This window comes from Lissotriton helveticus, chromosome 4_1 (genome assembly GCF_964261635.1).
Source record: "Lissotriton helveticus chromosome 4_1, aLisHel1.1, whole genome shotgun sequence".
Lineage (NCBI taxonomy): Eukaryota > Metazoa > Chordata > Amphibia > Caudata > Salamandridae > Lissotriton > Lissotriton helveticus.
The window spans coordinates 397,503,019-397,524,543 of record NC_136063.1 but is presented as its reverse complement, the minus strand read 5'-3'; the positions used below and the strand labels follow the sequence as shown (position 1 = coordinate 397,524,543).

Genomic DNA, 21,525 nt, shown 5'->3' with positions numbered 1-21,525 from the left:
AACCCGGGAGAGCTAACAGATAGCGCAGAAATGCATTCTCGCAGAGTTGTATGCTATTAACCTCTGCTATTCCCCAGATCCCTGCCCCATATATTGCTGTGGATATGCATTTGAATTGTATATGTCCACAAGCTCTGGGACTGGTCGTCCGCCCACCTTATTGGAGAAATTGCGAACAGCGCCTATGGCTCTAGAAAAGGCCAGTTTTCTTACATGTGTCGCAGATGTCCAGGTACCTGATTTCTCAAAGTTAATGCCCAGATATGAGAATTTATCAATCGTGTCTATCTTTATTTTTTAGATAAAAATTTTACATGAGATGGTTTTATTTCTAGTACAACACATGGTAAATGTTTTGCTTATGTTTATTTTTAGGCCTCTATCTTTCACGTAATTTGAAAATTTCGTAATAGCTCTTTGGAGGCCTACCTGGGTCCTTGCCATAATTACTGCGTCGTCCGCATATAATAATAAGGGGACCGGGGCGTTCCCAATCTGTGGATAGTCCTGGTTATCCTGAGCCAGGTGGGAGCCTACACTATTTATGTATAAATTAAACAAGAATGGTGCGAGTATACATCCCTGTCTGACTCCTTTATTTATACTAAATTTAGTTGTACACTCGCCCTGCTTCCCATACCGCACCCTCGCTCCCGCCCCTCGATACAACTCCCTAATAAATGTAAGCAAATTTGGATCCACATTCATTTGTGACAGGGTGCTCCAGAGTTTATCGTGGTTTAGGCAATCAAAAGCTGAGCTTAAGTCGACGAATGTTAAGAACAATTTTTCTCTTTTGGCTGATACATATTTGGCGATAATCAGTGCTAAATTTAAACCTTGTTCTGTCGTTCCGAGACCTGCCCTAAAACCATATTGGAACTTTGAAAGTATACCCCTTTCTACCACCAAGAGTTGTAGTTTATTTAACATGACCCTCCCCGCAACTTTCATGAGCGAGTCCAGTAATGATATTGGACGGTAACACTTTGGATCATTTCGGTCACCCTTTTTAGGTTTCGCTGAAGGCCGGAGCTCTTAGCTCCGCCTCCAGAGAAATCTCTTGATTCTAGTAAGGAAAATGGAAAACGCCCCCCTGTCCCATTGGCTAGCTCCATAAATGGAGGCTAGCCATTGGAACAGACATCTGTCCGTCAAGGCCGGACCAGATTCGGGGGCGTTCCCGAGATTTTTTCCCAGGGCGGAGTTACGTTTTTTCCCGTTCCCTCCCCTTTCACTGTAAGTCTGTCCATTCCCGCCCCCTCCGTGTGCCTTTCCGCCCCCCCCCTCGCTGTCCTGTGCACGTTTCCCGCCGTCCGTGTCCTCTCCCGCCCCCTCCCGCCGTCCGTGTCCTCTCCCGCCCCCTCCCGCCGTCCGTGTCCTCTCCCGCCCCCTCCCGCCGTCCGTGTCCACTCCCGCCCCCTCCCGCCGTCCGTGTCCTCTCCCGCCCCCTCCCGCCGTCCGTGTCCACTCCCGCCCCCTCCCGCCGTCCGTGTCCTCTCCCGCCCCCTCCCGCCGTCCGGGAGAGCATACGCCAGTGAGAGGACACCGTCGGTTGAGTCGGAGGACTCCCGAAAGGAATCCATCGAAAACTGGTGAGTGAGACAGCATTTGTGTAGGCGGGGTGAGAGGACCTTTGGCAGTACAAGTTGTTGAACTCACGGAGGTTGAGGTTCAAATATTCTCGGAGATATCCTCTAAAAATGTCCATAGACACAGGACACGAGCGAGAGGCAGCCGCAGACGAGCTGTTCAGTAATTTACCAAAAGTCGGCAGTAACGGTACTGATACAAAAACATTGGAATCTAATACGGACAATGATGTCAAATTTCTTTTAAAAGATCTTGAAAAAAAGATGAAAAGTGAAGTAACGAAGTGGTGGGAGCACAAGTCTTTAACAAAATATGTGGAGGTCGGTAGAGCACCGCGAGGGCTCAGAATACTCCTCAACCAATCTTTGACAACCCCAATCCCCATCTGCTTAGGGAATGCGGTGAGAGTAAGAAGCCAATAGCCGTCCGTTCCACAGGTTCCTCAGGTTCGAGGGTAAATGCTTGTTTTTCTTCCAGATCATGAGGCATATTAGCGCTCGTCCCCAACTCTGCACTCCAGGGTTTAGCTATCCGTTAACACCATTCGGCTTCACTCCTTGTTCTTAGCTCTGTCATTCTGGTTTTTCCCCCTTTAAGCTTATTTGACAACACAGCGTATTTTAATGAACATGAAGTAAGGCTGCAAACTTTACGAAGACAGCCTAAAACATTTTCAAATTTATGTACCTAGAAATCAAAACACACTGTAAGACTGTGAGACTGAAAGAACAACAACCACGAAATTCTCACTTAAGGACAAGGCAGCACTATCGGTGTTTAACGATCCCTGAAGGTTTAGAAGCAGTTTCTGTGCCGGATTTGTTACTGGTGAGAAGGCTACTGGAGAGACCAGATCCTCCCCGACTGGAACTGTTAACTCTTTCATTAGCGTGAGGCAACTTAATGGTACCCTAACTGGCGCTAGAGTGACATTGAACATAATCTCACGGTGGCTCTGTTATTAATTGTGTAAACCAACACCTCTTTTCACAAGGTTCCTGCTTTGAGAAGTCACTTTTCCCAGCTCTTTGCGGGCGTGTGCAGCGTCCGCCGGTGGGTGCGCTTGCACTCCCCTACAGGACCCAGGCTGGCTGGCGGGAGACTTTCTTAATGAGACCAAATAAGGCCTGGAATAAAACCAGCCCCTTTGAAAATATTCCAGTCCCAGCCCATGTGGACTGGGTGGAGGAAAACAAAAGCAAAGGTTGCATGTCTCGTGCATCCCGTAGATTCTTTACTTCTGCTTGCTTTTTTTTTATTGTAGTGAAATTTGGTTTATCCAGTTAGTTACTGGGTGTTTTAAAAGTTATGCTTGCATCTCTCCGCTTTTGCTCCTAGGAATCTCATAGATGTTCCAATTTAAAAGGCACTGACGCACACCAGAGAGCCTCCTTCAAATACCATGAACATGACCAGGCTGGCTTTTTTTTTTTTTTTAAGTAGAATTACTTCCTGTTTGAACAAGTCGGTGCCATTAGTGCTGCGAACAATTTTCACTGTGGGGGTGCTGCAATGCACATCATATGACCAGGGGCGCAACTAGACCAGAACTTAAGGGTGGGGGGGGAGGGTGTTAAGTCTCCCAGCCAGGGCTGGTCCTAGCACTGGTCGCGCCTGGTGCACCAGTCTTTTTTGGAGCCCCTTCCCCATTACCTCCGGAAAAGTTAGAGCTATTAGCAATGTAAATGACAATGCCATTTATTTATCTGTTTTCAAAACCAACACATAAATACAAATTTTGTCATTTACAATGCCAATTGCTCAAACTTTTCCAAAGGCGAAACCTTTGCATTGTAAATGCTTGTTATAGATGGGGATTACAATTGTCTCTAGCCAGGTGGGAGGGAACCCGTATTTATTACAGCTGTTCAAAACGTGTGTTAAGAGTGGAGCCCATAGTTCGGTGTTAGATTTATATATGTCCACTGGCACGCTGTCAGGTCCTAGGGCTTTCCCTGCGGCACTCTCATTGATGGCAGCTAAGACTTCTGCAAGTGAGAAGTCGATATTCAAGGCAAAAGACTCATGAATCTCATAACCATCTCGTTCTATTAGGTCTATTCCCTCATTCACAATTAAATCATCTGGCTGATAGAGGTCCCTGAAATAATTAACCCAACTATCTTCTGTGATAGCCACTTCTATAGAATCAGTTTTCCTGTCAACAAAGAAAGGAGCATTAATAGCTTTCCAGAAGCCTGTGTTGTCCTTGGTTAAGCAGGCTTGATGTAACGCCTGCCATGCTTCCAGTTTTAGTTCACTCTTGCGCTTTTTGACTGCTCGTTGGTAATCGGTTCTTGCCAGCCTAACTTCATCCCTACTTCTCGGCTCACCTTTCAATACCTTCAATAGATGTGCAAGTGCCTTACTGCAATCCCTATCAAATCACCCCTGTGCCTTGATAGTACCCCGTTTTTGTGTCCCTGTGAGGAGTTTTCGTATTTCCTCAGTGATCCTGAGGAATGACTCAGTGACTTGGGCGTTTTCGTCTATCTGGGCTAAGCAAATTTCAAATTCCCTACATCTATTTTTTACAAGGGTTTCAAAGAAGGCCCCAGGTTCCCCTTTGTTCCAATTTATGGCGTATCCATTAATCTTTGCAAGATGTAATTTATAATTATGTGATTGTTCTACTAATTGAGGTGTTTTACTCCCTGCTAGAGAAAATAATAGCCTATTCGGAAGGTGGTCACAAATCACTGTATTGCATGTTTCATAATTGGAAACATGACAGGAGTACCGATTTGAAATAAGAACAAAATCAATTACTGATTTACACCCCCACTCAATAAAAGTTGGCTTAAAAGAGACTGGGGGGATAAATAATTCATTTGCAAATCCCAGGTCAAATTGAAAGGACACATCATTCAACCAGTTACCCAGAGTAGTGTGTGAAAAATGTGTTAAAGGGACCCCATTGTCTGTGTCCAGACCACAAATACCCAGATGACTGTATGGGCATAGAAAACAGTTAAAGTCGCCCACCCATATTATGCACACTTCACCGGACAGATGTTCTTCAGTGTGCTTCAGGGCTTGACATAACTCTTCTAATACCTAGTTTGTTTCTGGTTTCGGGATGTTATTATAAAAATTAATTATAACTGTTTTCTTTTTTCCCTCATCGCTTACTAGCAGAATCTGGTAATATTCAGATCCATCTTCAAACTTCACTGCCAGATTGTTCACGAGGTTAGATACGTAGGTACATAAACCTCCTTTGTTCCGCCCTCGTATACTCGATCTGGCAGGGGTATAAAAAGTGCGGTAACCGTTTATATGTATAGCCTCAGTTGCCCATGTTTCCTGCAGGCAGATGATGGAAAAATCCTGTATAAATTCTAGCCAAGTGGGGTCCCTTACTCTAGAAGAAAGCCCAGCAATGTTCCATGACATCAGATTAAGAGTATTACCCAATTTTGATTTATTGATTTTTGGGCTAGCAGCTGCTTGGGTGATAACATCTCCCACTGGCCTCCTTCTTTCACTATACCGGTCTGCTTTGATCACTCTTTGCTTACTAGACTGATATCTGCTTTCCATTTAAACCTCCCTTTACCCTCTTTTCCTAGTTATAGTGGGATCCTGGTATGCTTCACCCTCTCTAGGTGTGCGATGGTTAATTTCAGTAATAACAATAGCATGTTCCATTTCATCGCAAACATCTGTGCTATATTTAATGCAATTTACAGACCCCCGAGAAACACATTGATCGTATTGTTTTCAGGATGTTGCCTTATAACCTCTACTCCTCCATCCGAAATAGAAGCATTCTGAGAGTAGGTACTATTTGGGGTAAGTCAATCCACCATATCAAGTGCACTATACCTATTGCTGATGTGAATACTGGACGCAAAATCATAGCAATCTATGGCGGTTCCATTTCTAACATTGTTTTCCCCAGTACCCATGTCAAAGAAATTTCTGTTACAGACAGGATTCACTCGTTGTGTCTGGGGAGTGTAAAAATAAGTGAGGTCAAAAGGCTGAATTCTAGTTCTTGTGGTGTGGGTCCACCTCTCACATATATGTTGTACTTCTCGAGTATCTCTGAAATTTATGACAATAGAGTCACCATGTAAGTCTTTCCTGCTCCTTCCCACCCAGCTAACTCTGCGTACAAACAGATTTTGGCAATGCATATGTGAGGGGAGGGGTCTATTGACATTTAACCAGTGAGTAGTTTTGTTCTTCAGTTCAACAAACGATTCCACATTGCCTTTCTCTAGTTCTGGGACCCCTGCCAGGACAACAACATAAGGTATGTACTCTGGTGGTAAATCGATTTGTGGTAACATATTCTCCTGCGCGTCGATATTGGTGGGTTCCTTCCGTCCCCCCTTCAGGGTTTTAGTTATGCTCACTCCCAACACATGATGGGCTGTGCTTTTACCCTTAACTGTGTCCATAGTTCCTGAGGAAACTACATCATCCTTGATGCTCAGTCCTGTTCCCACTCGTGCCTGCAAAGTGCCTTCCGTGGGTTCATGTTCCGTTGTGTAAGGAATCGGGTAAGGGGCGGGAGTATTCCTTATGTCATTTGGTGACAGGCTCTTGTCTTGATTGGTTATCGGCTTAATCTTCTCAATACACTCAAGATTTAGTATACTCAGTTGTTCCAGTTTATTTAATTTGTCCTCAATTGACAACAATCTTGCCAGAAAGGGCTGCATGGAAGACGTGATAAGTCCGCCTACTTTAAACCAAAATCCCTCATTGTATTAACAGAAGGAGTGGTAGGTGATATACTAGGTGTCACCGGCTGGGGTTCTAAATTAGTAGGTGTGGCATGTGCCGGTTTGCCCATGTTCTTTGATTTGGCCACCTTGAGCTCTTTTCCCTTGCGGGCATTCCCATCTCGCTTCCTCTTAGGGATTGCTCCCGATGTGTGTCCTGGTCGTGGTGGCACAACACCGAGAGCAGGCATCATAGATGCGCGAGTGGATACCCTATCAGGTATGTGTTGATATTACTTTGGGCCTGAACACTATGAGCCTCATCAATCCTTGTATTTACCAAATCCTCTGTTGTTACGCTGCTGTTATGACTTGGCGTTCCCAGTTCAATGATAGCGTTAGTATGTTGTTCCGGGGTAGCAGACAACATTATGTTTCCCAAAGAGGATCGTTTGGAAAATGCTGGGTCTAATGAGAGGCAGCGCTCAGTGAGTTCGATTTCGTGTGCTAATACCGAAGTGGCCCTAGTTATAAATTGATCAAGTGTTCCGGCCACATAGCCTCCTGTCCCAGCCTTCCTCCCCTTCCCTGCACGTCCAGCCATATCAAAAAGTATTACAATGGAAGACTTAATTTATCTTTCAATTTCGTTGACGTTAGAGGGGGAGGGGGCTCAAACGGGCCCGCCCTTGGCCCGGGCTTCGTGAAGCGGGTGCCGCGAGCAGCTTTGAGGGCTTGTGAAGGGTGCACAGGTGTGGCAGCGCAGGGCGTCCTGGGACTAGCAGTCCCTGTTGCGGAGTCCGGCAAAATCCTGGTACGCGACTGTTTGAATTTTGTTTAAAGTTTGGAATCTATCATTGGGATACAACTGTGCTGCCCCATGTCTTTTTAATCTTCTTGAAGCACTACAGAAACCACAGACATGGATTTTCCTGAAATGAGGATAATTTCATCCCCATCTGCATTACTCTCTCCCAATATCTGACCACTTGCCCAATTATGTTTGGATATTTTTGAAGTATATGCTGCCCTCTCACAGGATCATCAATAAATCCTGCAGACTCTTCTGCAGACTATTCCATCCCCTCCCTTGCTTTTGTTGAACCCCTTCCCCCGACCGCCCAGTGCTGCCTTTCTTCGATCCCCCCGCTCACCGAAGAGGTGTTCTTGGCAATACTCCCTAAAGTAAAGTCGGGCTCCCCGGCGGACATCTGCCCGGCCCGTATTCTTCAACAGATTTACTCTGTATGCACTAAGCCCCCGATTACTTTTCTTAACAGCTCCCTTGCTCAGGGGGTTGTGATTCCAGCACTTAAAACTGCCACAATAGTGCCTATCCTGAAGAAGCCTGGCGCGGATCCTTCCGCCCCAGTTAATTATCGCCCTATTTCACTGTTGCCCTATTTGGGCAAGGTGCTTGAGCGCCACGTAACATCGGTACTCAGCGCCCATGTAGAAGTGAATGGGGGCCTAGCGTCTCGCCAGGCAGGCTTCCGGCCTAGGCACTCCACCGAGTCCGTTGTGGTGTCGGTCCTGGACAACCTCAGGGAGGGCATGGACCAAAACAAACACCAGGCCTTGGTGCTCCTCGATCTCTCCGCCGCTTTTGACACGGTGGACCATTCCATCTTGCTTTCACGTGTCAGAGCGGCGGGAATCGGCGGCTCGGCCTTGGTCTGGCTATCGTCCTTCCTGAGGGACCGCACCCAGGCGGTCCGGTTGGGGGATTTCTCGCCCACCCCACTTAAGGTCACATGTGGTGTTCCCCAGGGTTCTTCTCTCTCTCCTCTTTTGTTTAATCTCTATATCTATCCTTTAATCTTCGCGCTCCAGCAGCTGGAGGTCACCGTTTATAATTATGCCGATGACCTCCAGCTCATCTTTAACCTATCTTCTTCTTCCCATTCTATTTCCAACTTTCAGACTATTATGATTTTTATTAGGGACTGGATGAGCCACAACCATCTGAAGTTGAACCCGGATAAAACTGAGTTGGTTCTCACGGGTGGCTCTTCCAGTCCCTGGAACTCTTTATTTTGGCCCTCTTCTTTTGGTCCCCCTCCCACCCCCTCTTCCTCAGTCAAGACTTTAGGCATCCAAATTAACAATCATCTTACCCTCCACTCACAAATTAGCTCTGTTGTTTCTTCCTGTTTTCTTACCCTTCGCACTATTCGTGCTGTTTCTCGTTTTTTTTCTCCCCTGGCACTTAAATTGATCATGTCCGCCTTGGTGATCTCCCGGCTGGATTATGCTAACGCCCTGTACAACGGCATCCCGGCATACAGCCTACGGAAGCTCCAACTGGTCCAAAACCAGGCGGCCCGACTAGTGTACGGCCTACCCCGCTTTCACCACTCAACCCCTTTATTGAAGGCGCTCCACTGGCTGCCTGTCCGGGAGCGATCCCTTTTCAAAACAGGTTGTATGGTCTTCCAGGTGCGCCAGGGCTCAGCTCCCGCCTTTATTGCCTCTTTGATAAGGGAGTATATCCCCGCTAGAGAGCTTCGCTCATCATCTCAATCACTTTTGCAGGTACCCCGCTACAAGCGCAAAAAGTGGGGAGGAGCCAATTTCTCATTTTTGGCACCCTCTTTTTGGAACTCCTTCCCCGACTACCTACGATCGGCCAAGCACTATCTTATTTTCCGTAAAGACCTTTAAACTTTTCTATTCAATCAGGCTTTCCCTCTGTAAATTGTCCTCATATTTTTCCTTTCTTGTATCAGCTCTTACGGCCTCTCCCCTGCTATTTTAGCCTCCATAGCGCCAAGAAACCGCATGGTGAATGCAGCGCTTTACAAGTATTTTAAATTCAAATTCAATTCAATTCTTCTTTCAAGGGTGTCCTTGAGAGGCTCAGTCTCCCAATTAAGCTGGCAATCTAGTCATTAGACAGTCTGATCTTGTTGAGTTGCCAATAAATATAGCTCAAGGTATGGCAGATCCAACACCTCCTTTTCCCAGGAATTTTCATAATTTCGAGTTTGACCCTTCTGCATACCCCTTACCAATTTAGCCAACAGTTGATATAACTCCTTAAACTATTACCCTTGCAGAGGGCTCTTTTCTCGGTGCAGGGAACATAAACATCTCAGCAGAAGTACCATCTTGGCCACAGACAGCCTGTTCATGACAACATCCGCAGTGTGCGCCAGAAGGCCACCAAGTTCTTTAAGCCTTGCACTACTCTGCCCATGTTGAGCCTATATTGTTCCTCTGCCGTATGCATCACTAATACCTAGATGTCTGAAGCGGATTGGTTCCCAGTGAATGCCCAAACCAGGGTATCTATCCATCTCAAGCCCTTCTAAACCCTTCAGGAGGATTAATTAGAACCTTGCCTGGTTAACACAAAGTCGATATATCTCTTAAAAAATGTTCAGCTTGTGCCTTAGAATGAGTTCTGATGTTGTTGGGTATTGCAGATACATTAAAATATTGTCTGAATACATCAAGACCACAAACATAGAGTCTCCTGCAACTATACTCTAATACCACAGCTCTTGTCACAGAACACACCCCTCTGATTCTATTGCTAGTGCAAATATGAGCGGGGACAGGCAGCAACTCTGTCTAGCTCCGTTCTCAATGGGCCAGCTGACAGGCACCTCCTGACCTGTTTTAACCCAGGCTCTAGGCTCCACATATAGCAGTTATCCAAATAAATAAATAAACATAGGGCCATATCTTGTTTTCTAACACTAGAAACGTGTGGGGGCATCCAAGCTAATCAAAAGCGTTTTCGTCAGCAAGAACAACCAGTGAAGAAGGATGTGCATAGTAAGCCACTATAGTTAGACGGCTTGCTCCTATGCATCACAAAACTGCCTTGATCTGAATAAGTCTGTGTGTCAACAACTTTAGCAGTCGTTTATCCAAAACTTTGTTCAGCACTTTGACGTCAGTATTAAGCACGGATAGTAGTCTGTAAGAACCCCACTCTTTCAGAGACATAGATCCAGTAGAGGTCCATGGGTAAACTGTCTCCACCCAGGGAAATCTCGGACATGTCAGATGGCTCCCTAGTTGTGGCAGCCTTATTCCCTAGAACATGCTATGTGCTTTCCTAACAGGTTTTGCGACTTCCTGTATAAATGAGAAAGCTGTTCTTGCAAAACTTCATTAACTCTGGCCTGCATGCCTTCTAAGTGTCCATTCGTTCAGAAAGCATAGTATTGAAGTATTGTTTTTTTCCCTTTTAAGTAACCATGTGAGCAGCCATCCGGCTTTATGCCCTAGCAGATGTAACCCGCTCATTTGCCCTACATTTACTGACTTTGTCCCAGATTGGTTGTTTGAGCTTCTTTGTTTAAGTTCTTAAAATTAATTTCTAATATGCCAAGATGCTTTCCAGCTGTAGGTTAGTACCATTAATTTTAGTCACACGTTCCTCCCTCAATACCTCTTGAAAGGTTTCCCATTCTTCCGCTCAGCTATAAGCAATACCCCTGTTAGTATCAGAAAATCCTACCAATTGCCAATTACCCCTTGAACGCTTTGTGCTGTAGGGCCTCCAGTCCAAAGCACCATGTAGAAACCTGAGCGCGATGCATGTCTTAGCTGCCCTGCTCACAATTTTCGTAACCAAGTCACGAGTAGCTACCACAAAATACCTTCTGCAAAATAACTTGCTATGATGGTCAATTCCTAGAGCTCTTGATCCCTTCTGGCACAGAACTAATAGGGAAACTAAGATAAAACGTCTGGAATGAAAAGAGGTTGCCGGGAAGGCTGCTGACACTTGTCAGTTGAACACAGAAGACGAGAAAGTGGGCTGCTCCATAGAAATGACTTGAACTGGTTTCTGAAAGGACAGACAGGTGAGCTGTATCGTGCACACTGTTTTTATTGGGTAACTTTAAAGAAGCAGTTTTCTGTCCAGACCCAGTTGGTAGCAATTACGGATGTTTGGATATAATAGAAACCATATCCGCTCACGTAAAGTGGGCCACATTCATTGTTCTTGTGTTCACATATGGATAACTCCAACTGATAGTCTAAGAAATGGTTTGCGAAGGAGAAAAAACGACATCTTAACTAGATTTTAGTGTTTCCTTACCGGCCTGTGCTGCAGAAATAAGATGCTCTGTCGCAGTAAGTATCTCTTCCCGTCCTTCTTTTTTATAGGCTTTAATAGCATTATAGCTGAAAGAAGCACACAAAACAAGCATTAAGACCATCAGAAAAACTCTACTGAAATGACCAATATGAAGGCACATTTAGTATGTATACTGTTATGCACAGCAGCAAAGGAAGCCGTCTCTGTCATCACAGACAAACCTGCTCACTGCAGTCTTTTTCGAACGGTTCCCTCCCCATGCAAATAAGGCAGAAGACGAAACTGCAAATTAAAACTAGGAAAAACAGACTTTCAAACCTCAACCTGAATCCTTAGACAAACACAGGGCCACTGGAATTATGCGGCAGAGGAAGGCCAAATTATGCGGTGGGGTTCATTAAATTATGTGGCAAGAAGAGGCAAATAATGTGGAGTAATGCGGCAAATTTTGTGATAGTATTAAACATTATTTTCTCATCTTTCCACTTGTTAACACCGTCTGGGCATAGGTTGTACCTCATTAGTACTAGTTTTACACACAAATATAGCAATTAGCAACAGAAAGGTGACCCGTCAAGCTTGGCAGGAATTATTATTATTATTATTAATTACATTTATAGGGCGCACAGCTACCCAACAAAGGGTTTCCCGGCGCAACAGATCCAATAATAGTGGGCTATAGCCTGCTAGATGTCGAATAGCCAGGTCTTTAAGGCTTTCCTAAACTTGACATAGCTCAGCTCCGATCGTAATGTCAGCGGCATTGAATTCCAAAGTGATGGTCCAAGGAATGAAAAGGACCTGCCACCCATGCGTGATAATCTAAACTTTGGAATTTCAAAAAGATTAGCCATAGAGGATCGAAGAGATCTGGTGGGACGATAGGGACGCACTAGGTTTTGCAAGTATGTGGGGGCGTTATTGGTGAAAATTCGGTGCATGAAGCATAGAGATTTAAATTTAACTCGGTTCTCGATATTTAACCAGTGGAGCTTTCTTATGTATTTTGTAGTGGGCTTCGCAAAGGGAATTTTGCATAATAATCTTGCTGCTGCGTTCTGAATTGTATGTAATCTACGGACTGTGATCTTATTTGCCCCCAGATACAGAACATTTCCGTAGTCAAGCCTTGATGTTACTAGAGCATTGACAACAGTCTTTTTGGTGTTTTCGGGTAGCATCCAGCAGATCTTCTTTAACCATTTAAGTATGGTGAAACATGTAGCCGAAGTTTTCACCGCTTGTTTGTGTAAATTGAGCGAGTCATCAATGATGACGCCCAGATTGCGAGCATGTGTAACAGGGGTGGGGGGGGGGGGGTACCCATATCAGATGGCCAATGTTGAGGGCCCATAGCCCTTTGTTCTTTCCCAGCAAAATTAGTTCCGTTTTACCGCTGTTCAATCAGGAAGTGTTCGAGTCAGCTGATGTAAGAGAGAAAAGCAGCTGGGAGTCGTCTGCATACGAAAACATAAGCAGTCCTGTTTCCTCCACTATTTTTGCTAAGGGGCTCATGTAAACATTAAAGAGTAACGGGCTAAGAGCAGAGCCCTGTGGTACTCCATGTTTGAATGACATGATATCAAAACAGGCGGTTTGTGAAAAAATTTGAAATGTGCGGTCTTTCAGTAATGATTTTATCCATTCGAGAGCCGCGCCCCTGATGCCTATGGAATGGAGTGTCTGGGCGAGGACCACGTGCGACACGGTGTCGAACGCCGCGCTGAGGTCAAGCAGCACAAGTGCTACTGTTTCGCCCTGATCAACCAAACGGCGGATGTTTTCGGTGACGCCCAACAGGGTGGTCTCGGTGGAGAATCCTGAACGGAATTCCGACTGATGGGAAGGTAGTAGGTCGTGAGTGGTGATAAAATCAGTGAGGCAACGGTGGACGTGCTTTTCTAATATTTTGGCAAAGGTGGGCAGCAATGAAATAGGGCGAAAATTGGATGGCAAATTAGGGTCAGCTCCGGCTTTCTTTAAAAGAGGATGGATCATAGCGTGTTTCCATTCACTGGGTACAGTTGCTTCAGTCAGCGATGAGTTCAGAAGATCAGTGATGGTTTCAAAAACATTGCCACTGAGCAACCTTAAAAAAGTGCATGGCAGCGGGTCTTTAGGTGAGCCTGATTTAATTGTCTTTAGCAAATTCTGAACCATGTCAGGGTTCAAGAGAGGCCATTCTGCAAGAATAGCGATTGATGCATTTGATGAAGTGGAGCAATCTGACATATATATGTCATTGATGGGTTTGGAAAGTGCATTATTAGTTATGGCTGAAGTGACTGGAAAGTGATTATTGGGATCTTGGTTGATGTCTTGATGAATTAAGTCAACTTTATTAATAAAGAAGGTGGCCAAAAGGTCACATTGTGTTTTATTAAGTTCCGGTGGGGGTTGTGACGTGTTGGAGCCCGCCAACTCCTTCACCAATTTAAAAAGTGTTCTAGATTGATCCAAGGCATTCGTGATTTTAGTATTGACGAAATCTGCTCTGGCTGTGCTACACATCTTTTGATATTTTGTTAGCTGTGTTTTATATTTATCCTTATCTTCAGGAGAGTAGGTCCTTCTCCATTGTCTCTCTAGGTTCTTACATCTGTTTTTTTCTTGTTTTAAGGTTTCATTAAACCAGGGGGCAGGATAACGATGTGAATTTTGTTTTAGGTAAGATAAGGTCGATGGCTTCTAAGAGCCATTTCTGAACTGTAGAAGAAAGCTGTTGAACTGAAGACTTGGTGCAGGGACTGTGTTCTTCTAGGAGAGCATTGAGACTGTCCGTGTCTAATTGCTTCCATTTCCTTATGTACTCGAAAGGTGTATGCATGTTATTTTTATTAGTTATATCACCTTGAAGTGTAAATTTAACCAAGTAATGGTCTGTCCAGGGCAGGGGCAGAGCAGGGTATATAGTGATGTTATTAAGGGAAGAAAATATGGGATCTAACAGGTGGCCTGCACGATGTGTTGGTCCTGAGTTTCTAAGAATCAGGTTCAGAGATGCTAGGTCACCAATCAGGTTTTTTGCCAGAGAACAGTCCTCATCCTCAAGATGTAAGTTAGTGTCCCCCAGGATTGTGAAATTCGCAGTTTTCATAACAAGTGGTCCCATGAGGTCTAGAAGGTTAGTCAGCCATTTGGACGCTGACCCTGGGGTTCGACAAATTAGGGCTCCTGAGAAAGTAAAATTGGGGGCCAGTGAGAGTTTAAAAATTGCAGCTTCACAGCCATCCCAACTGAGTGGTATCAATTCGCAGCTGTATGTTTTTTTAAAGATAATGGCGATTCCACCCCCAGGTTTTTTATCGCGATCACATCTTATAATGGCATATGTGTTTGGAAGTGCCATGGCTATATCTGGCCCTGAGCTTTCCTTAAGCCAGGTCTCTGTTAAAAATAGTGCATCCGGTGTTTCATCCATTAGTAAATTGAATATTTCAGTTTTGTGCATCGGTAGGGAGCGACTGTTAAGACTAAGGAATAAAAAGGGTTTTAATTTTGGTAACGTAAGTTTTTTGGAGGGATTTAGCAAGGTGGCTTTTACTCCTACTGGATTGATGTGTAGTTGACAATTTTGACAAGTGTCTGACTCCCCTCTCAGTGTAAGCATCCTGCAGGAGGGTAATCTTGGCGGTTGTAATGCCTTCATAAAGGTAGATGTATACTTAATGTAAATGGGGGCTATGGTATTGGTTGTGGGAAATAGCTGTGTTGTGTCGGTCACTGGAACACAAGGTGCTGCCATGGCCCTAATACACGTCCGAGGCGCGGACAGGCTGACTCAGGCGTGACTCCGGCGCTGATGAGGCGCGTCCGCAAACGCGACCGCTAGCGCGGAGGGCGGACGTTTCCTTAAGTACCGGCCACTAGAGCGCTCTCACCGCTCTAGCCCCATACTCAATATGGCCGCCGATGTTGTCCCTGAATGCTCGGTCAATCAGCCCTGAGATCGGCTGTGGCCGTCTAAGTACGGCGAAAATGAGTGGAAGAGTATGCCAGGTATGCTGAGTGCAATCAATGTGAAAAACAACAGTTTTAAAAGCGACGATTAAAATTAAAGTAAAGTTGCACGCTTGTAGTTTCTAAATGCTACTAGCGTGTTCAGAGGTCTGACAGACTGAGTGCAGCAGCGCTAGGATCCTAATAATAATCATAATAATAATAATAATAATAATAATATACAATTCCGTAGGATATCATTATGGGATTTATTTTTTATCAGAAGGGATGTGACAAAGTAACCCATCTGCCAAGATCTATATCAGGTCTATAATATTTACACATAAAACAGATGTGAGTTTCACTGTTGATGTTTTGTTTTGCTTTGCACATTTAGGTTTAAATGGTATTTTGTTGTATGAGAGAGAAAACAAGTCTGTACCTACAACCATCCGGTCGCCGAGTGAGCTGAATAGGCCTCCCCATAAACAAATCCCCATCTGCACCCACCACAGTCCAGTGCACATACAGTATTATCTGTAGCTCGAGGCTGGCATATAGACTTTCGTGACAGCAGTGTTCGGAGGCTAGGCCAATCCAACGCTGCAGGCTAGCGTCAATCAAAGGGATCCTCAGCTGGAGGCAGCTGAGAGAGCTCTACAGGGATTACATTTAGGGCCCCAAGGTGTTTGGTGCATTTCAGGTTTCGTCGTTCTCGGACTAGGGAGCTCAGAACTACAGAAAGGGGGTCAATCAGAGTCAAATGCTCTGAGCTTGTATTCCAATGAGGAAGTGATCTGTGCCTTTCCTAATGCATCCCAGAGTCCTAACATCCTGACTCTCATCCCCGGGCCCGCCAACATACCTCAAGAGGCCAGTGCATAGATAGCAGTTAGGATAAATGTATGGACAGGAGTTAGAATATTTGGACTGCAGCTAGAATGCATGGACTGTAGTTAGACTGCATGCGCGGCCTGCACTTAGAATGCGCGGCCTGCACTTGGAACGCGCGGCCGGCACTTGGAACGCGCGGCCGGCACTTGGAACGCGCGGCCTGCACTTGGAACGCGCGGCCTGCACTTGGAACGCGCGGCCTGCACTTGGAACGCGCGGCCTGCATGTAGAATGCATGGACTGTATGAAGAATGCATGAATTGCAGTTAGAATGCATGGATTGCAGTTAGAATGCATGGATTGCAGTTAGAATGCATGGATTGCAGTTAGAATGCATGGATTGCAGTAAGAATGCACGGCCCGCAGTTAGAAAGCATAGAGCGCAGTTAGAATGCATAGAGCGCAGTTAGAATGCATGGACCGCAGTTAGAATGCATGGACCGCAGTTAGAATGCATGGACCGCAGTTAGAATGCATGGACCGCAGTTAGAATGCATGGACAGCAGTTAGAATGCATGGACAGCAGTTAGAATGCATGGACAGCAGTTAGAATGCATGAACTGCAGCTAGAATGCATGAACTGCAGCTAGAATGCATGAACTGCAGCTAGAATGCATGAACTGCAGTTAGAATGCATAGACCGCAGTTAGAATGCATAGACCGCAGTTAGAATGCATAGACCACAGTTAGAATGCATAGACCACAGTTAGAATGCATAGACCGCAGTTAGAATGCATGGTCAGCAGTTGAAACAGCTTACAACCATTCTACAGAGGCACTTACCACCTTTTCTCCGAAGTTGCTGATGGGGATACAGCAGTGCATTTTGGATCAGGTAGTTCATTCAGGAAGTCTGGCAGTGGAGATGCAGGAGATGCATTACCAAGAACATACACTCACACTGAACTAAAAGCACATGTTACTCATTAGTCCCTGTTGGAACTGGCCCTTCTTGCAGGGTCATCCTCAAACTTTTTGCTTCTTCCTCCCTTATTTTTCCTGACCCGCGGCTGTTGGCAATAGGACTCTGCACACTTTACCACTGCTAATCAGTGCTAAAGTGCATATGCTCTCTGTGTAAATTGCTATTCTGATTGGATATACATGTTTGGCACATTTGTATCACCATGAAGTCCCTAGAAAGGTGCACTGGGTGTGCCAGGGCTGGTGATGACAAATGCTACTAGTGGGCCTGCAGCACCGATTGTGCCACCCACAGGAGTAGCCCTAAAATGATGTCTCAGGCCTGACACTGCAGTGCCTGTGTGCAGTTTAGAACTGCCATGTCCTCCTGGTCAGTGTCCCCACCTAACCCTTTCCTTTTTGTGCACATCAGTCACCCCTATGGAAGGCCCAAGGTACCCCCCTGGGCAGGGTGCAGTGTATGTAAAAGGTAGAGCATGTACTAGTGCAGGTGACATGCTCTGGTAGTGAATGGCAGCCATTTTCGTTTTTCACTACTGTAAGGCTATCTTGCTCCATAGGTTAACATGGGGATGCTGGCTACAGTGGTTAACAGCATTTCTTCCCATAGGAACAAGATAGGACATAAGTATCTAGTATCCCTGAACTCAGAATTTAATAACATCTTTTAGGAAAGGTTGTTTTTAAATCCTGTGTTTGAGAACAGCACTTTTAGAAAGTTGCTGTTCTCTTGTCTGACCCTTCTGTGGGCCTGGGCCTGTTTGTGTATTGACTGTCTGGTTTGAGAGTGACAGGGGCTGGGGGATTCCCCAGGAGGCTGGATGAGTCAGCACTAGGCTGAATGACTGCATTTGCAACTGGAGTGGTGGGAGGAGTTAGCACCTGGGCTGAATAGGGCTGTGCCTGCCTTCCACAATGCTGGCTCCACCCCCCTGCTGGGCGGCTGAGGACCCTGCCCCTCACTCTGAAAGGAAAGATGCAGCCAGCAAAACAAAGTGCTCAGGATCCACCCAGAACTGGTTTAGACCGGGCTCAGGGCCCACATGCACCAAGAGAACAAAGACTTTAGGGGTATAAGTACAGGACCCCTGACAACAGAAAATTAGATCATCCTGGAAAGCAAGAAGGAACCTCTGCCAAGGAGAAAGCTGAAACTGAAGAAGGAAGACTGTCCTGACCTGTTGCTTTGCTGCCAAGGAAAGGGGAAGGACTTTGCTTTGTGCTGTGTCCCCTTGCTTGAAGGAATCTCCAAGGGCCTGAGAAGAGCTGGCTCCCTGTTTTGAAGTCCCAGGAACAAAAGGACTTCACCCCCAGCTTCCCTGAACTCTGCTGCGAGAGTTCTGTCCTTCCTAGAGTGCTTGATCCAGTTGTGGGGCCTCTGGAAGTTGTACCTGAGCTGGGAAGCTTGAAACTAAGCTGGAGTGACTTTTGAACTTGAAAAGTGTCGCATCGCTCGCTTGCGGAGCGCATAACCGACAGTGCGAGAAGTTTCCCGCCGCTACGGAGGTCGAGATCATCGCAGCGCCTGACGCCGCTGCCAGAGACGCCGCATCCTTCGTTTGCGGGACGCAGCAGACCGGTGCGGGAGAATCGAACATCGCTGCGAGAGTCGTCGCAGAGCCTGTCGTCGCTGGGTGAGAACGCCGCAACGCTTGCTTGCGGACCGCATCACGTCGCTGCGAGCATCGTCGCAGAACCATCGCATCGAGGAGCTGCGAGAGAGAGGATCACCGCTGGACCGCGCATCGTCGCCCCGGAGATCGTCGCAGCCCCTACGAGATCGTCGCATCGTGCCTTTGCGAGAACAGACTTCCTACGGAACCTACGCACCGGAATCCATACAAGTGGCCTTCCTCCCCATACAGACCGGATTCGTCGCAACACGCCCGCTGCTGCAGCGGGGCTGTCGCAAACGCCTCCCCAGGGTCTCAGGAGCAACGCATCGCTTGTTTTCCACCGCACTAGCTTCTGCTTTTGGAACTTTGTTGCAACAAAAAGGTACTGTGAGTAAACGTGACGCAACTGTGAACTTTTCACGCATCAGTAGAGAATTCTATCGCAACCTAAGAATTTTAACGCAACCTTAAAGACCTCTTTTGAAACCATATTCTTGAACTGTGTATGTTGGATTTTTGTCGTTTTGGTCTTGTGTAGTTTAAATTAAAATACCTTTATTATTCTAAACTGTTGTGGAGTCAGTTTGTGGTGTTTTCACTGTGTTACTGTGAGTGTTGGTACAAATACTTTACGCATTGCCTCTGGTTAGCCTAGACTGCTCGTGCCAAGCTACCTAGAGGGTGAGCAGGGGTTATCTCAGAGGGTCATCTCCATGCCCTGACTAGAAGCAAGGGTCCCTATTTGGACAGTGGTACCTACCTCTGCCAACTAGAGACCCCCAGATCTAACAGTCCCCTTCTCCATTCAACTTCACTGGTATCAGTGCTGTTTTCCTAACACCTAGGGGATGGGGAGATACTCCTCGTTGTCCAAGCCAATATAATCCGTGTACTCTTAAGGGGGCAGGGAATTGTAAATGGCCATGCAAAGTATGGCCTCCCAATTTTACTAAGAGCAACATATAAATGGAATTCCGTTCATCTAAATACCGAATGAAGAGAGGTAAAGGTCATAAAAAGCACTCTGGTTAAAACCTAAGGCCCAAGTAGTCAATGTTATACTGATCAGTGTTTACATCCTCTGGGGCCTTATTATCTGTTCATCTTTGAGGAAGTTATGAATGATTCAACAAGTCTAATTTTCTTATCCACAGAGCATTAGCTTCATTGTGGGGTATTTTAAAGCCTGCATAATTTCTAAAAGAAATACTCAAATAGTCACTTACCCTATTTAGGTGTATGTAACGGTGTTGACGTTCAGTTGTTTGCTTAATTATAGGAGTGAGGCTGACTGTCTTGCAGCAGCTAACTACTTGAAGGTGAGTGCGAATTTGCATCTGAGTTGGAAGGGGGTTCTTGGTTGGTTTGTTTTACCAACTGAAATAGCGGAGACAAACAAATGTAACTGATAAATATGGGAAGTTGCATGGCTGGATCAAGAACCCTAATCCTTATATGCCCAAATCTGGTTTTGGGCCCACTAAAGCTGAACGAAGAATGGAAAAAAAAAATCGGAAGCACGTTCGTGGTGTTCTACTTAGGAATCCCTAATGAAAGGGAACCTGAGGGATTTGTGGTCAGATACGGCTATGTCAACAGTGAAGGAGGTAACCAATAATTCATACTTATTGAGGAGCAGGAGTATTATATTTTTACTGCATTATGTAAAGTATGTGCAATCAACACAGTATTAGATGGTCGAAATAGAACTGGACAGACAAAGATAGGTCACATTTATGCAACCAAGGTGAGAATAGAGGAGACTATTCTTCTTTCAGAGACTCCGAGAGTTCAGGGTCAGGTTAGGAACACAATCCCAGTACTGCTGGGATCTGGGAGAAAATATTTGTGGCAACATGTAATACAAGTTTAACTACACTATAACTATCCTCATCTTGTGAGGAAATTTATATGGGCAATTTTTGTAAAAAAAAACATGGGATCAAGACATGAGGCAGCAAACTATTGTACAGCAGCACTGTTCAATGCTTCTGATCGTTGTTTTGCTCCCAATTTGTGTGGTGATCACCTCCATTAATCAATCACGTATGCTGATGATATTATGTCATTCGAACTTGAGCCTTTTGTTCTCCAAAGACAATTGACAGTGGTACACATATATGCTGAGAACCAGAAGTTGTGGATGAACTTGAAACAAAATCTATAACTATGTTCTTTGGACCTGGAAGGAAATTGCAAGTTAGAGAAGGACTTTTGAAAAAGGTTAAAAAAACAAATAGAAACTGCTAATGAATATATGTAATTGGACATGTTGCTTTCTAGAAATGTGCTTGGGTGAGCACACCTAACTACTCATCTTGCAAAAGCAACCTCCACATGATTATGATTTCTTCTGCTAGTAACCACTTTAAGGAAGTGAAACTTTAAAGCACTAGAGTTAATAGTGCAAATGTTCCAGCATTCTGTAGTATGGAATGGAGTGTCAGAATATGCAGACTTTGGCGACCTTGAAGAAAATAGAAGGGAAGCACTGGAAAGCCGATTTGTCAGCTAGAATTATAACATTTCAATTGAGTGAATTAGTTTAAAGTCAGGGACAGTAGTAGACAGGGTTGTCTAATCAGAAATATTCCCAAATCCCAAATAGTCTAAGGTACAGATTCAACAAGCCCATTAACTTTCCCTGCCAGTGGATGTTAAAAATTCTCATAAGCAAAATATTATGTAATGAGTACAGTAATTTGTATTCTTTCACAAGAATTGTAAATTAAAAAATCTGTTTCTTTATTGGAAATCACCGAGTAAGTTTTACAAGCTAAAGTTTCTAACCCGAGCAGACATAGGGACTGGAAAAACACCG

At 45.2% G+C, this 21,525-nt stretch overlaps 1 protein-coding gene across 1 annotated transcript in view; it reads right to left on the bottom strand.

The window, feature by feature from the left end:
• Positions 1-21,525, bottom strand: part of SLC25A32 (solute carrier family 25 member 32) — a 173,000-nt gene that overhangs the window by 90,066 nt on the left and 61,409 nt on the right. The window contains exon 3 of the mRNA XM_078686901.1: positions 11,332-11,417. Coding sequence (XP_078543027.1) covers positions 11,332-11,417 — 86 coding nt within the window. The remainder of the gene's footprint in view (positions 1-11,331; positions 11,418-21,525) is intronic.